The sequence below is a fragment of the Sander lucioperca genome, chromosome 2 (assembly GCF_008315115.2).
Source record: "Sander lucioperca isolate FBNREF2018 chromosome 2, SLUC_FBN_1.2, whole genome shotgun sequence".
In the NCBI taxonomy this organism is placed as follows: Eukaryota; Metazoa; Chordata; class Actinopteri; order Perciformes; family Percidae; genus Sander; species Sander lucioperca.
The window spans coordinates 17,582,857-17,600,744 of NC_050174.1; the positions used below are offsets into that span (position 1 = coordinate 17,582,857).

General features: G+C 41.2%; 1 protein-coding gene across 4 annotated transcripts in view; it reads left to right on the top strand.

The window, feature by feature from the left end:
• The window catches only part of taok3a (TAO kinase 3a), a 76,068-nt gene that overhangs the window by 49,599 nt on the left and 8,581 nt on the right, over positions 1 to 17,888 (top strand). For 3 of the 4 annotated variants that reach the window (XM_031305401.2, XM_031305403.2, XM_031305402.2), the window contains exons 8-16: positions 126 to 239; positions 1,187 to 1,278; positions 1,498 to 1,591; positions 4,136 to 4,217; positions 7,912 to 8,079; positions 9,630 to 9,827; positions 11,884 to 12,021; positions 16,069 to 16,305; positions 17,308 to 17,436. In XM_031305401.2, coding sequence (XP_031161261.1) covers positions 126 to 239; positions 1,187 to 1,278; positions 1,498 to 1,591; positions 4,136 to 4,217; positions 7,912 to 8,079; positions 9,630 to 9,827; positions 11,884 to 12,021; positions 16,069 to 16,305; positions 17,308 to 17,436 — 1,252 coding nt within the window. Of the gene's footprint in view, positions 1 to 125; positions 240 to 1,186; positions 1,279 to 1,497; positions 1,592 to 4,135; positions 4,218 to 7,911; positions 8,080 to 9,629; positions 9,828 to 11,883; positions 12,022 to 14,959; positions 15,487 to 16,068; positions 16,306 to 17,307; positions 17,437 to 17,888 lie in introns of those variants that run through there. The other variant, XM_031305404.2, reaches the window with a different exon arrangement.

A 17,888-nucleotide genomic window follows, 5' to 3' on the forward strand; every position in this document is an offset into this window, starting at 1 on the left:
TCACATCAGTGACCATTTTTTCAAGGAGGGAAAAGCATAATGCATAATAGATCCTTGGAACTGATGTGGTTTTGCTGCTATGCCTATATATGCTCACTTTCTATATCCCCCCTCTCCCCATCCAGAGATGTGAAAGCTGGTAACATCCTGCTGACTGAGCTGGGTCAGGTCAAACTGGCCGACTTTGGCTCTGCCTCCATTGCCTCACCTGCCAACTCCTTTGTGGGAACACCTTACTGGTCAGTATACACAAGACAAGATAGACATGGTGGGGCACAACACAGAAGATCACACGGGACTACATGTGCTGAGAAGAACGTGAACTGAAATAGTTTTGTTGGTGTTATTCTTTAGGGGGTCTGCTTTTATTTTGCGTAGAAATTAAAAACTGTTTTGCACAAGTTAGCTGCTTTTTGTGGCTTTTTTTGTTTGTTTTTGCAGTGTGTGAATTCATCATGTTGTTGCCAGCATGCTATAAGTGATTTTTGACACTTGAAGTCACCCTCATAAATTATAGGATATTTTTTTTGGTCATATCTGAATAATCACATGGGTCATTTTTACATAAAATGTAAACCTAGTAATACTAATAAATGATGGAATTCATGAGAAAATGAATTACGGTGTTAACTGTGATGATGTAGCCTGTGAGAGAACTGACACTTTTTCTCATTCATATCATTAGTTTTCAACCCACCACTGTTCTCCAGCAGTGCCAATGCTCCCTCTTGCACAGCAGTCTGAAAAGGACCTGAGACATAAACTTATCCATGCAGTGTCCTCTGTTGTTTGCCTCTCATATAGAAATCACCAGCTCTGTCTTACCCACCATAGTACTGATTTACCAAGTTCATGCAGCTTTGATGGTGAACAAAAGACATCACGTAAACAGCCGGACCAGTGATGGACTCTCATGATCTCAAAAGCCAGCAGCACATAACTTCGTCCCACTCGTCATGTTAAATTCAAACACACGCACACAGAAACACACACACAAGTTGTCACACACCACGTTTCCAGAAACACACACACACATTTTCCTAAAACTGAGCTGCTATCATGGCATACCAGAGTCTTTAAAGGCTCTGAGAGGCTTAGCAGATTATAACATTTTCATGGATTTTTCCCCCATACTTAATAAACTACGCATATGTGTGCATTTGCATGTGCATCTCTCTGTCCTCAGGATGGCCCCAGAAGTGATCCTAGCCATGGATGAGGGTCAGTACGAGGGGAAAGTGGACATCTGGTCCCTGGGGATCACCTGCATTGAACTGGGTGAGCATACATCTACCCTAATGGTCAAATAATGCATTTATAGGCTCATAAAGTAAAAAATACAACAGATGACTGAAGACGGAAGACAAACAAATATGTCTTATTAGTTCCGGCATGTTTTTGAGACTGCCTCATTCGAGAAAATGATTGGTGATTGTGAAAACTTAAGCATCACTCTTCTCCATCTTTCTCTGACTCTGCCATCTTTTCTTATTTTAGCCGAGCGCAAACCACCCTTGTTCAACATGAATGCCATGAGTGCCTTATATCACATCGCACAGAACGACTCTCCCACGCTACAGTCCAATGAGTGGTGAGTCAAAAACACACCTCCCAAATATTACGATTCAGTTTGTTTTGTTTTCTTTCTTTTTTAATCCTTTCAACTAAATAAGCATAGTGTTTGCAAAATGCTGTCAATATGTGATCAGTCAAACTTAAACACTACACAATGTAAAAACATGGTAATTTAATTGAACAAAAACAATTGTCCACAAACCATGAAAATCCAGTGAAACTGCTGATACAACACTTCCACTCGACTGTGAATATTAAAGCCCAATCCGATCTGAGCTCAGTCAGGGTGAGACATCCCTGTGTTAATCTGCACGACCTATGATCCCTGCAACAGGCCTTGTGCAAGGTCACACTCTAAGTCTCTTATATAATTACCTGGGAAACCTTTACCAAACTAACACTGTGTAAATATCCACATCATTCCTGCTGGGCTATAAGGTACATTTTAACAGCAGTGTGATTATTCTACTAGTTAAAAACTCTTGTGTTTGCCATACTAAACAGGATGTTTCTTTGTACACAGACACAGAGTATTGTAAACGTATTATGGGCAAACAGCCAATACTTTATGCTGCTCTCAGCCTCACAGCTTATGATTGTAGACTCTAATAGATTCTCTAGAGACTGTCCTTCCAGACATCAAAACACTTTAAGCAATTTAATTTAGGCCGGCAGGATTTAAACAGCTCTTTGCTGTGTCTTTGCAACAGCATATCACCCACAGTGTTAAAGTGCACTTTTTTTTAAGTAAGGGCTAGTTGTGTTATTGGATGTCATCGTGAAAGGTGAGATTTTTATGTTTAGTTCACCTCATAAATCAAGAAACTGTATGTGAAATTGCGGATTTCTTTTGATACAGATCGTCTCCGTGTCTTTCTATATGCTCTTTATGTTAAGAAATAAAACGGATTTGTTCTATGTTTAAATTGTTATGCCAAAAACTTTCACAATGGGTGTTCATTGTTGCTTGGAGGACTCCATTTAAGGAATATATATATATTATTTTATAAACAAGTTATTTGGGCAAACTAGAGCACAGTTGTTAACACTTACTGTATTCTCTACGCTAGCCAACATAGTATACCCTAGCTATTTCATGTTATATATTCTCAGCTAAGCAGTAAATATTCCATCCTCATAATTATTTTACATGCACATGTACTCAGCATGAGCTTGTGCAAACCTGGAGATAAAAGTGGAAGGAATGGAAGGATTTAGTTTGAAATAAAGTTAACTTGTTTCACACAGCAGAACACACAGCAGAAAATAGGTTAAATATGTAGTAGTATAAATGTATAGAGAAGTTAGTGATTTAAAATGGAAAACAAATTGATAAAAGATTACTAGCAGGAAATCGGCAAAGCAGCAAATATTCTACCATTCCTCTTCAGTTGCTGTAGCCACCACTCACACTTTGCATGTGAGGTGCGATTCTCATGGGGGAAACACTCATCAAATATTAACCCTTTGTTTGATGTTCTCCCTGTAATTTTACCATTGCGTTCTTCTTTTATGCTATCACTTCCATGGTATGAAAGCTATGTGTGTTTGGTCCTAAGCATGCAGAGTCGTGTCTGTGTTTGCTCCTTGTCATATGTTGCAAGAATCTGTGTCTTCTGCACAGCCACGACGAGAGGCTAAATGCTGTTCTCTACCTGCCTCAGAGCAGCCTGAAGGCATCACTGGCCTTCCAGAATCTTCCACCTAAGCTCTCAATTAACCTTAAACGAAAGCATATATCATGGGCTCTGTCATGAGAAACATGAGGCACAAGTCTTTTGAGTTGTAATTTGCTGCCTATGCATGGAGAACGTCAGTTTTAAAATTAGCATTGGTTTCTAGCATCGTGCTGAGGCAAGTGATTGTGTGGGGCAGCACAGGGTTGTGGTATTTTTGGAGGAGCTCCAGCGGCCCGAGGCGTTAGCAACATCCCGCCAGATGAGACTAGTAGAGACATCAGCTCCATTGTGTAACTTCAGTACGCATACACAAGGCCACACTATGCACACATTGGCATGACATACAAGTGCACTCATGGACCTGGGCTAACCACAGAGGATGTCAGATGTAGAGTTTGAGAAGGATATGTGCACTTACTGACCCTACAATGACCCTGAATGTGCGTATTGACTATCACAATCTTAACTAGCATCACAGGCTACTTTATCTTAGTGATATAGTCATAGCAACAACCCAAAAATACAGTGTTACATATACTTTGTTATCATGAGCATATTTTTAGATCAGAGTCAGTGGCATGGTGTTCCACAGCTCCAGTGGCCTATATTTTTTATTGCTCCACATATTTACATAATCCATATATGGTTCATATGTGGAGCTACACAAAGAGATTACGTAGGATTGTTCTGGTTTAATTTGTTGACATGATAAACACAGCACACGAAGGAAGAGATTACTCATCACGTTAAACATTCAGGTGTAGCTGAAGGCAGCCTATCATTAGATTGTCTCTGCTATTCCTGTTTAAATTATTCGGATTTAAATATGATTGACAGAGATGGGAATCATTGACCTGCATCTTACTGTTCTCTTTACCCAGGTCTGACCCCTTCCGGAGCTTTGTCGACTACTGCCTACTGAAAATTCCTCAGGACAGACCCTCGTCAGGGGAGCTGCTACGAGTGAGTGGGCTTCCTCTGTAATCCCTCCAGCTGTGACCTCACTTCCTGTCTAAGTCAGTCCCTGAGCCATGCGGATGAGTCACTCCCAACCACCCACGTTTCCCTAATACTCAAGCATATACACAGTGTCTTCTTCAAGCACAGGAATCAAGCACCCCGCTGAGAATTGCTTTTTTCTTTCTTTGTTGTAACTCTGCTTTCTGTGCCTTGCCTCATAGCCATGGCTGCGTGTATATGCTGCTTTCACATCAGTTTTGGGCATTTTATTCCTTTATTGATAGTTAGACAGTAGAGAGATGACAGGAATTGAGGGGGGAGAGAGATGGGGAAGGACATACAACACAAGTCACTGTTGTGGTTCATGTTTGGTGCCTTAAACCCTAGGCCACCATGGTGCCTCATTCTTTTGTTTTTATATAAGTTTTAGATCCTTTTTACAAAAGAAAATCTTATTACAAGGTCGACTTAGTTGGACCTTTCTGAAGTTTTGGGGGAAAAAGTACTTAAAAGTGAACCTTGTCATAAAAACTTTTTGTCAAACTGCTATTTCCAAGGTTGAAAATGAACCCTAATACTCCAAATTTAGATGATGTTCTTACATTTCACCCTCCCTCCATCTCTTCCTTTCAAAGAAAAAGGCAAAATGATCCCATAAAATACAGATTTAAAAATTGAAATGCAGCTGCAAGTCAGCCTTTTATAATGACATTTGTTTAGCCATCCTGCCCAATAACCCCACTAAAACACAATGAACTTACAAAGTCTTAATCCGTGTATGTTCATTGTGTACAGGGATTGATCTTTTTGTTTGTGTTACCAACAGGTAATCCTATTGGCCCACTAAGAGTTTAATGTTCTTGGTGATCACACTCAACAGTGGGAGCTCGAGCGGAGTTTTTTTACACCTGCCCCACCTGAGGGAGTGTGTGAGGTTAGGTAGCGGTTAAATAAGGGGCTCTGGACTGTCATCTGGATGGGATTGACGTTTAGACTGGAATTCACTCCTCCCAACACCCCTGACCCAAATCCTGGCCGAAAAACCATTAAAGAGGGATAAGCACCAAACAGACTTGGGATCAGTGTTGAAGGGGCTGCTTTATAGTGAAGCTTTGGGGGGTGTGGTGTTAGCTTATGATTAATACCCACTTTCTCTTTACAGACGGACACAAAATCACTTTCTTTCTGTGTACAGTTTGTGTTCACTGTGTGTGCACAGAAAGTTTCCCCAAACAGCTTATTGTAGCCAAGAGGATGTGTGCAAAATAAAAAAAATTGTCCGACCAACAGTCCAAAACACAAAGATAATTCAAATTACAATAATATAAAACAGAAAAAGCAGCAAATCTCACATTTGTGAAGCTGGAATCAGTGAATGGCAGTTTCCTTAATACATGATTTAAATGATAAATCCATTATCAAAATTGTTGGCGATACATTTTCTGTTGATTCGCTGAGTGTCAGATGAAAAGATTGACGCTATCTGTACAGTAAATATGTAGCTGGAGCCAGGCTAGCTGTTTCCCCTTGTTTCCAGTGCTAAGCTAAGCTAAGCTAACCGGCTGCAAGCTCCAGCTACATATTTACTGTACAGATATAAGAGTGATATTTAAATGTTGTCATTTAACCCTCAGCACGAAAGAGAATAAGCGTATTTTCCAAATGTTGAACTGTTCCTTTAATACATCAAGCATGTTAGGCTTGTTCTCTGTCACTACTGCTACTATAATTGCAGTAGAAGTAAACGAGATGGACTAAGAGAAAAAAGTTAATAATAATATGTGATAAACTGCTTTTAACATCACTAACTAACAGAGTAAATCTTTGAGGATGGATGGGTACTTTGGGTAGAAGAAGCTGGTGATGCCACAGTATACATTTAGGGAAGGCACTGAAGACGCTGTCGCTTCTTCTTAACACTAACCTTATAATGAGGAAGAATCCCAGAGATAACTTCTGGCTGGTCGATGGGACGGGGGTGGCCAACCACCCACACTCTGGCGTAGTTCCGTCAGAAAACGGGACAAATCAGTCCCATCTCTATTTTCAGAGCGTGATGTCATTCCCCTGTGTCCTGACTAACCCATTACACCAGGATCTGTCACATGGAGTGGAAGGTGTGCAGAGACAGAGAGCTGGAAATAGACCTAAAAATATAGTTTTATTTATACAGTATATATATATATTTTAGGCCTGTCCTCTGAGATTGCATACATTTCAGCCATTTAAGCACACAATATTTTATGAATGAGAGTGACTAAGGGGAGGTGTGAAAATGTGTGTGTGGTAGAGTGGGTGGGAGCGTAGGGTAGAGAAGATGTTTTTGTTGTATTTTTATTTTCATCTTGATGTCGGTACAATTAATTAAAAACGCATGCAGCTTCACCACCTCATTCTTACCCACCAGCCCCACACACCCACTCTGACCTGCTGGTTATGTAACACAAAATAAATAATTACATAAATGCATAATGCCCTGACATCCACCAAATTACACCTCCATCAAATTACAGAAAGGTTGGTTCCTTACAGTGGAGCTCATGACAGCTTGGAAATGTGATCTAAATGAGTTTGACCAATCAGTTTAGCGTAAAACAGTGTTAGGAAATATCATTAAATAATAATGTTTTCATAAAGAAAATCTGACCTTTTGTGTAATTTGAATGTTACATGGATTTAACGTTCATGCTGTAGGAATTTGACTTTCTTTTGGTGAGAAATTTTAGGTTGCTAATATCCAGTGTGTATACAATGGGGTCCAGTATACTTTTTGTCCCACAGATTATTTTATTCAATTCTGACTCTTCCCTTAAATACATTTTTCTTTCCAGAGTGGTTAATGTTTGTAGGCGTTCCCAAAAAAAAAAAAGATTATATATATATTACTCAACAATACTTAATTTGAAGCTGTCATTTATTTGGTGCCAAGACATTATTTATTGGAGTGAAAATAATTAAGAGTATTTATGAAAATCAATTTTATGGACAGTCTTACACAGATCCCATGTGTTCAGTGCAGTAGAGGAGAAGAGTGCTTGGACTCCCTGGATGGGCAGAGCAACCTGCAGGCGCCCTCTAGTGATAGTCACTGTTGTGGTGCTCATTGTGTCAAGTGTAAAATTAGATTTCCTTTAAACACAATTTATAAGATCTTTAAGAACAGACCATGTAAAAACTTAAGGTCCTGCATCTATTATATGCTCTCAAACCATAGTTTTCATATTTACTGAGAAGTAACTCCTCTTATATCATTTAAAGTTCCTACATCTTTCCAGTGTTTTTGACGTTATTTCCCAAAGAAATATTTATTGTTTGCGGGGAATATTTGAATTAATAGGTTTAGTTGATTTTTGAAATTGTAACATGTACAAAGACCTGCCAGTATGTTACAAATGTCTTCAGGTGAAAACTTTGGAAACAGAAATACAATTGTACTGTAACACACAGACAAATAAAAGAGTACATTTCCAAATTGCTATTCTGCTAAATTGGAGAGAGAAAAAAATGATTAGCATCCATAAATTGTATGGAATAAAGGGCTGAATTTGAAACATAACTAATTAAATTAGAATATTGCATAAAAAAGGACTATTTTCTAAATTTCTAAACTGATTGTTTCCTCCTTCTATCCATCTTTAAATAACGTCTGACCCAACCAACTAACTTACTAACTTTCTCCCTCTTCTTCCCTGTCCAGCATGATTTTGTGCGTCGGGAACGCTCGCCGCGCATTCTCATCGACCTCATCCAGAGGACCAAGGATGCAGTGCGTGAGCTGGACAACCTGCAGTACCGCAAGATGAAGAAGATCCTCTACCAGGAGAAACACAACGGACCAATGGGAGAGAGCCAGGAGGAGGAGGAGGTGGGAGGAGGGGGGGAAGGGTTAATGTAAAAGATCAGTGGAAAGAAACAATGGGCATTTTAGAGTTTGTCAGGAGGCAAAATCGAAAGGAGACGAGTGAAGAACTAGTGTCAAAAACATGAAATCAGTTCAGCTCCATTTAAATTCTGTTTTCTGTCACTGTTTTTATTTGTTCATGGAGTTTGTGTAAAACCATATTCAATTCAGCTTTACTATCACAGAAAGAAACATTTGCATAAAACAAACAGTGTAGGCCTATATACACAGGGCAGAAACAATAATAAAGCCAACAGAGGCAATAGTAGATAAAATAGACATGAAAGGCTACATTTAGCAGTGTAAAGCTGCAACTAATGATTTTGTTTTATTATCGATTAATTTGACAGTTATCTTTTTACATTCATCGACTAGTTGTTTGGTCTATAAAATATCCAAACATATTGACAAATGAAATCAGAATTTCGTAGAGCGCAAGATGACGTCTTCAAATTTCTTTGCCCGCCCAACAGTCCGAACCACTAACATATTCAGTTTGTAATGATGTTAAACACAGAAAATCAACAAATCTTTACGTTTGAGATCTGGAACTACTCTGACACTTTTGCTTGATAAATTACCAAAAGAATAAATCGATTATTTAAAATGTTTAGATCTGTTTCAGCTCTACTGCAGTGTATCAATTTCTTATAGTAATTTAGCACTTGTGTTGCACTGCAGTGAGGGAGTTTTTCCACTTTATTAGATCAACATGCAGGACTCTTGGAGCTCAGATTCACAGCACAACAGGTGAGAACAGGATAGTTTATCTGAAGTGATGTAACCCCAAGAGGGAGGTACCAGATACTGTACTTCCACCTGCAGCCACAGTAGCCAAACATCAAGATGACATGTCCCTTAGTTGACTTGGCCTGAGGCAGCAGGAGCAGGCCTGGGCAGCCAGCAGCCACAGTAGTGTCATCCTACACCACGTGGTCAGCAGCCACCAGACCCCACTGCAACAAGACGCTGCTGAAGGCTTTAGTGAGAAAACCTGCAGTCCCAAACCTTGGTTTCTGGTTTCAGGGGAAGATGCACTGCAAGTGGAAAGACTGATTATAACACCCTAATTTAGTCTGTTACTGCAGACTTAACTGAATTGTCTGCTGCACCTAAAAGCTGCACAGCTTGATTCCCTTTATCTAGAATGTACACACACTCAAGTGGCCTTCTAATCTAAAGACATCTCAGGCACACAGATGTGCATTAACATACAAATTGACACAGGTGAATGATTGAAACACACATACATGTGTGAGCAATTTGAGGTTAATAGGCAATTTAGCATGACTTTGACTCTAATGCAATCTAGAGGTCATTAGTTATTTTCCTTGTATTGAGGTGACTGCATTTAATTATACGATTTGGAGAGGCCTGTGTACAGTACAGTATATTGGGGGTGAAGGACATGGTAGTCAATGTGTTAATATTTGCATCTGTGTATAATTTCAAGACTCTTGAGTGTTCATTTGTGAAAGCATGTGTTTATGAATATGTGTGTGTGGATGTTACAGGACAGCGAGGCAGCCAGTTGCAAAATGAACAGCCTGGGAAGCAACCACTCCATCCCCAGCACCTCGGTCAGCACGGGCAGCCAGAGCAGCAGCGTGAACAGCATGCAGGAGGTGCTGGACGACAGCTGCTCCGACATGACCATGATGCATCCCCAGGACTACAGCAGCACCCTGGAATCCTCCCCACACACCAAGAAGGTAAAGGTCAGGGTTGAAGGGTTGGATGGTGGGAGGGAGGTGGTGGTGAGTATTTAGGCCTGGATGACAGATTAAAAGTCACACCATACTAAACCAGAGCTGGAAACTAGGAAGCAGTGTGAGCATTTGTCAGTGCTACCAAAAATATTTTGACTGATGAAAGTACCCCTTCATCGACACCACATAATGTTCTTCTGAATGTATTTTAAACTTGTAATAGGACAGAGTCACCACTCATGCCACACCTTTCAAGTGATGCTATTGGCTTTGAACTGCATTTGAAATTGAGCATTTGTTCTTGCTGGAGAGGCTGTGCAAACTGCTCTGCGGTCAGCACAGACAAAAACACTATAGAAAACTGTAAAAAAAAATATTATAGGAAACCAGCAGAAAAGCTTGCATTGTTTTGCTAATTAAAAAACAAAATCTGGATGATGGGGACTAAGAGAGATAAGGTCCTGATGGGGTAATGCAACAGAAGAAAATACGGGAGTCGTAAGTCTTGGTGTACTATGCAAACACTACCTTGTTTTTAAAATATATCCATTTATTACAAGGTCTAGTTGTTTATGGACATGTTTTATACTAGTTGCAATGGCCTCGGTTTGATAGTTATTGTGTGCTTCTTAGAGCCAATTACCGTTGGTTAAATGCCAGCAGTTTTCATGGTGATGTTAAATGATGCACTTTTATATAATTGTATGAACCCACTAAATGGTCAAAATCTAAAGGGGACTTGCCAGGACACCAAGACAGTTTATTTTTGGATTGGACACAAGTTTAGCTCACAGTTAAAACTGCTATGCCCTGTGCTTCTGATATGGTCACTCCACAATACATACACACATATGTGTACACGTGCTAAAAAAAATATCTAATGGCTTAAAAAAAACCTCAAATCCGGATCACCACAAAAGTCTAATCAGTTGTTCATTCACACAAGGCCTACAGTATTTGTCCACCAAATTCCATTGATTTTCATTAAGGTTTTTGAGATGTCCTTCTGATATAGAAACAAATAAATAAACTACAGCAAAAGTAAATCCTCCTTGATGGACCTAAAGCCTGATTACAGACAAGGACAACATTTTACCTTCCCAATAATTGATTTGGTCAAGTAGTGCTTCTTGCAGTAGTAAACACTTTTTTCTAAATTTGTCATGTACTTGTTTCTAAGAATCCTAGTCATCGGTGAGTACATAAAAACACAGCAGGCATAATCAACACATGCAATGTTACTAGCACAATCACTTCCTGCGTGCAAGCATCTTCCCCCCAATCCTTTGAAACCATGGAAACCATTGACACAGTCCTCACTGTTTGGTAGATCACTTCAAGTTCATCACAAACACCGTTCACACCCCAAGAACAAAGGCTGTGTACACATCTCGACAAGCAACACACACTCCACACACACACACACACACACACACACACACACACACAGTACACATAGGTCAACACAATGCCTGACATTCTCATATAACTTAAACATCTGTGAAGAGAGGGCTGTCACTGCTCTTTCATTCTCTTTCTTCATCTGCACTTTGTATTTTGACAGTGCATGAATAAGGATGTCACTTTATGAACAGACAGCCAATGTGTTGTTTCAAGTTCAGGGGCTGAGCGTAGAACAAATGAAAGTGACACATATTGTTTTCAGATGCTGATGAAGTTCCATCCTCACATTAACCAACTCTTTGGTCCCCTGGTTCCTGAGAATAGAATGGGGGATTGAGTGTTGACATTTCATCATGTTTTGCAAGGTTACAGTTGACACAGTTTTAGCATATGCTTGAAGTTTAGATGTTGTACAATAAAAATCAATGGGGAATTTTGTTATTTAAAAAGGCACATAATGACGGTGAAGAGTATAAACACTGGCACGGTTTTTAATGAGTTGAAATCTGTGAAGTATCCTGTAGCACCTTAATTTTTACACACTGTTCACTTTAGTGCCATTTGCTCTTATATTTTAAAAGAAGACAACCCTGTGACTTGATGGATGAATTGTGCTCAGTTTTCATTTCTCAGTGTATTTGTGTGTTTCACACAGGACCATCAGTACAACTGGGATGATGGGACCCACAGGGACCACCGGCAAGGGCTGAGGCCGTCCTCCTCCGACAAGAGCAGCCAGGCCCAAAACTATAAGAACCAGGGCCGCTTTGCCACCATAAAATCAGCCTCATTGGTAAGTTTAACAAAACTCTTTCCTCTTTTCTTCTCTTTCCTCTTTTGAGTTCCTGAAACATGCTTTTTATGTGCCTTAAGGGTTTCAGGATCATTAATTTGTGCAACAATCACCTTGAAAGTTGGGTTGCTTTAAATGCCAAAGCATGTGGCGGTTGAATGTTGAGTCTGGATGTGATGTAATGTCTCCACGCTGAATAAATGTGATGTGGATCCATGTTGGAACAAACTGATGTTTTAAAACGCCTTTAAAATCAGGCCTGTCTCTCCTTTGTGGACCCACATATTGATATTTATTCAGTTGTTTTTCTTCCTGTCCATCCATCTTTTAGTTTTTACCTCCTTTCCTGGTTATTTGTCTCTGCTCTCCAGTTTTGGCCCTGTCTCTGCAACAGATCTCTATTTCTCTGCTGTCTTTCCTCTCATTCACCTCACTCCTTTTGTTTTCTCCTCTTGTACTACGTTTTTACCAGTCCCCTCCCTCCGCCCTCTCCTTTATTTCTTCCTCTCCTACACTTGATAATATATCATTCTCAGATCTGACTTTATATTCTGAGTTGAAGGGGGTGGACTTCTCTCTCTCTCTCTCTCTCTCGCTCTCTCTCTCTCTCTCTCTCTCTCTCTCTCTCTCTCTCTCTCTCTCTCTCTCTCTCTCTCTCTCTCTCTCTCCCTCCCACCCTCCCTGTCTGTTGTCATGGAAACCAGCTCTAGTAACTATTAAGTAGTTGTGTGTGTGTGTGTGTGTGTGTGTGTGTGTTTACCCATCCATGACCCAGTGGTTTTAATTGTGTGTCCCTTCTGCTGTCAGGTCTTAAACCAGACATGATGAGAGAACATGAGCAAAGAAGATGCGTGTGTGTGTGTGTGTGTGTGTGTGTGTGTGTGCGCGTCTTTGTCCTGATACTGTCCTTGATAAGAGCGTCAACCATTAATAGTCCAGCGCTGCCTGGGTTTTTATGTATTTACCAATTTCCCATTTCATAGTTTTTTTGTTAATCGTATAGTCGTCATCATCCATAAGAGTTGTAAGCTTTAGTCCAGCTGCAATTCCAGTGTGCATCTTTTAAACTTTGATGGTTGGAAATACAAACGTGCCACAGTGAAGTACTGTAGGTCCCCCCGCGCGTGTGCGTGTGTAAGCAGCTGAGGTGTTACACAACGTGTCGGCAGCTCTGTGTAACTAAGGCTGCCTGTCTTGCAAAGAGGCGGCATCGTGTAAACCACAGTATCTGTGTTGTGTGATAGCGCCGGTCCTGCCCACCGGCGCTGAAAGAGAGATGACATCATCTTTTTCTGCCGAGCACAGACGTCCTCAGATTGGCCTCGGCTCTCTGAGACTTGAATAAGCAGGTAGACAAAGAGAGAGGGAGAGAGAAGAACGGGAGGTCCAGATGGGGAAGGGTGAAGAATCGCCAGAAAAAGGAGAGAAAGGAAGACGGAGAATAGGAAAAGAACGAGAACATAAAAAATTAAACAAACATATAGCCAGTAAGTTGCATTCTCAAACACAAGCATACAAATTTCTGGGTGAGATATTTATGTTTAAAGCAATTTGCTCATACTTCCAAAAGACACAGAAGGAAATCATAGTGATGGAGGGAGATGTCAAGAGATTAAAGAGTGAATCAAATGAAAGAGCATGGAGGACGAGGAGAACACAGACGGCAGATAGCAGGGGGATGAGAAGGACAGATAAACAGAGGTGAGACTGGCAGATTGAAATCTGGACTGTTAAAGAAGTACAATGGCGAGAGAGACAGAGGTGACCTGAAGCGTAGAGTCCAATCTTATGTAGAGGTGGGAAAACATGGAGAGAAGAAGAAGAAGATAAAAGAGGGTGTGGGGAGGGCAAGAAAAGAGGGAAATAAAGAGAAGGAGAGATGGATGAAAAAATCATCGAGGGAGATGGAAGACGAAACGGCAGAAAGAGACGGATGTAAAGCGAGAAGGTGAATGAATGTGAAAAATAACTAGCGTTATGTGAGTGAGCGGGAGGGCAGGGGTTATTATAGGTCAGATGAAGTAACATCGTTGTAAGATATTTCATGTGCCGCTTGTCTCGTCTTCAGCTCTCGGTTGCAGATTGTAACCTGACAGCTGTAAACCTCAGCACGTCAACAACAAAGCAGCAGATTACAGTCAAGTTTAAGACGCGTCAAAACGTACAACATCCCCATCAGGCGACAGTTAAAGCAGAAAAGAAATAAAATACTTATTTTATACATAAATGTCAGAGGTTGTGGTTACACCAGATGCACCCCTTTTGTATTTGCATCCCTTTTGAGGCCCAAACTGACTATAAGAGAATATATAGAAGAGAGACTATATATGAGACTATGAGAGAATACAGAGCACCCCACATTTGTGCATCGACAAAGGAAAACAGGACACAAAAGAAGGGTCTGTCGAGGCTTTTTGCTTTCCCTCTTTAGCCAAATGACTTCGCCATATGTGTCTATACATCTGTAGCAACATTCAAAGTACAGCCGTGTCTTCTTGTTTTATCTCGTACCTGACAAAGAGCCATTTGCTCACATGTATCATTTAAAAAGCATTTCTTCAACACAACAAATCATGTCCTTTCAGTACAACATTAACACCACCTTAAACTGCAAAATAACTAAATTCAGCTGCCTAATTCCCACTGATCTGACTGGAACATTCACCTTTAGCCTGCATGCACCCCCCTCCTCTCCCTGAATATGAGCTCTTTTCCCTCCCTGAACCTGAGTGAAAGAGGCCGTCACATGACGTGACTTGGCCCTTTGTGGCAGCACGCAGGGCGGCAGCGAAGCAAGTGACTAGGATTGGGAGCTGCTGTTAAAATGGGGTATTGATTCAACACAGATTTAGTAGGGAGGGCGGAGTTCAACCTCCACCTATTTCCACGCCAACCCTCCCACCCCATTTTCTCCTCTAGATGCTCTCTTATTTTACCTCTCATTATTTCTTCTTCCAACTCTCTCCCAGTCACTCTCCATCTGCTGTTTCTCCTTAGCAATCACCCCCCTCCCGCAACCCCTCTCCCTCAACTATATGCCTGCTCGTCTCTAACCCTACCTCCCCCTCTCCAACTTCTCTCACTCTTTCTCAATGAGGTATTCATGTGACCCACCTGCTGTCCGCCGCTTAGCGTTAGCCCAACTAAAGAGCTGCTCTGTGCTCTTGCTGGCCCGCGTGGTCGGCCTGCCTCATTCACAGTTCACACGCCTGCCTTGGCCACTGCGTGCCCAGGGCACGAACCAAGGAGAAGGGAGGGGGGTCGTCTTCCAGTAAGGGTGGGTCTCAGGGTGGCATCGGAACTCAGGCAGGGTTCTGTCGGGCATAGGATGCTGCACAAGGTTCCTGGATGCTGGTGCACTTGGCTAAAGTTGCCATCATGTTTGGCCTGAGGAGTTCAGGTGGAAGTTATGAGAAGATGCGGAGCGAGTACTACCTAGATGTGGAGAACCCTTTCTGTCCTCAGGTTGGTGTGTCCGGCATTGTCAGGTTTTGCAAAAAAAAACGATGGGTGAAATTGCTGTTAAGCCATACCAGTATGGTCCTGGTCTTAGATAAAATGTCATTATTTAGATGTTAACTTTTGTCTTGCTCTTTCTGACTTAAACACATTTTGGATTGGATTAGAATTTTTTAATTCTTTGTGGTTTCCCGATCTATGCAGTGACTGTGTATGGGCCATGGTCAGATGAAAGAGCTTTTGTTTGACTCTTGTGGTAACTTCAAAGGGATTTCACAGTATTTCTTTATTTAGGGTCGTAAATACCCATCATTGGATGAAACTTCAAAAGTGTTTGATTAGCAGTTGAACTGTGATGGTAAAGTATTGAATGAATTCTGTTTTCAGTTCTTCTTAAAATAGCTAACCCAGATAAATGGATACTGCATATTAACAAAGGACAGGTGACATGTCAAGCATTGGTTTGTACACACCCTATATTTTAATACCCTTTAATCTGTTGAGTATTTGTTAAACTATTTGGTTTTCGGTGTGATCAAAAATTATTTATTGCAGCGCTCACATCTCCTAACTTTTCTTTCTCAACAGGTGACCAAGCAAATCCACGAACATGAGCAGGAGAGCGAGCTGCGGGAACAGATGTCAGGCTACAAGCGCATGCGGCGGCAGCACCAGAAGCAGCTGATCGCCCTGGAAAACAAGCTGAAGGCCGAGATGGACGAGCACCGGCTCAAGCTGCAGAAGGAGGTGGAGACGCAGGCCAACAACGCCTACATCGAGCTGGAGAAGCTGGCAAAGCGCCACACCGTGCATTCTGAGAAGGAGGTGGGATTTGTGAAGGGTATAGGGGTTATAGAACATGAGTACTGTACAGTCACCTCTAAGTTACTTCACAGAAGATCGCACCGACCTACATGTACCACGCAACAGTTAGCTTGGGCATGAGGTCTGCTTTGGAAAGATGGAGAGGACATGATGTTGAAGTTATAATGCTTCTATAGCTGCTGGAAGAAAGTTTGTTGAAAAGTTCTTTGTTCTGTTCAAAAATGTTATCGGTTTGAACCACAAAGCTCCAAACTTAGTCTTACGTTGAATGCTACGAAAGTTTTGCTAAGACTTTATGCACTGCTGCCACCTAATGATACATAGGATGAAGCACAAGGAGTGGGTCACAGAATGTCACGATCTGAAAAACAAGCTGCATATCTCTGTGATTAGCACGCAGCTTGCGGGACCGGACAGGGAGATAGTATATCTGTTCAACTAGACCAGCATGCACCGTTACTTAAACAGCAACATAAACACACAATGTCACATGCCACATGGGAGGGACATGTAACTTAGCTAAACGATTAAGTCAGTAGTAGTAGTAGTAGTAGTAGTAGTAGTAGTAGTAGTAATCACATCAACAGGATGTCCTCTTGTTGAAAATGGGTTTAGCAAAAAATGCCATTTTTTTGGATACTTCTATCCAAAGCATCTATAGCACTGATGTTTTTGTAAGCCTGGCATTAGTGAAACTCCTGTATTATGGCTGGACAATAAACCGACTTCATCAAACTACTGACATTATGAATCTCCTACTGACCTAAATTTGCTCAAATTGCAATTTTCTTTAAATGTCTATATACTGACATTAACCACAACAGCCAATAACTAGAGGGTTCAACCAACCAGTCCAGTGTATTTAACTGGTCATACTATAATACAATATACATGCCATTTAGGGCTGCAACTAACAATTATTTTGATTAATAGTCTGTATTCAGCTCCATGCTAAGCTAACAGTTCATCTGTGTTTTCCTCTTGCTTCATGTGTTCCCCCAGACGAAGACGGCGTTGGCGGATGAGAAGAAGTTCCAGCAGCAGATCGTGGCCCAGCAGAAGAAGGAGCTGACCACCTTTCTGGACAATCAAAAGAAGCAGTACAAACTCTGCAAGGAGAAGATTAAGGAGGTGTGCCGCGTTTGTTGGTTTTCTTTTTTCCTCCTCAGGCGAGCTCCTTTTGTACGCCTCTTGTGTATGACACATGGTCCTGTATGCTGTTTACTGTTGAATCAGACCTCCTCCACACAAACATGCACATTCAGTACTTCCATAAGTGGTCTTTTGGAAGTTGCGTTGAGTCACACAGCCTACTCACTATGTACCTACACATGTATATTCACTCAAACAAGGAAACCCACAAATCCATACGCACAGTGTAGCATTTGTGTGCCTCCACAACCTTCAAACTGAGTCCAGAGAATACTCCTGTGGGCTGGGAGTGTGAAACACTGTGTTTTCAGTTACAAGATAAGTGACCAAAATTAGGTCAGCACAGTTAAAAGAAAGCATTGCTGGCAGGGAGAGATATTTCCCACCAACTGAGGGCTATAACGGAATTAGACACCACAGAGAACGGGGAT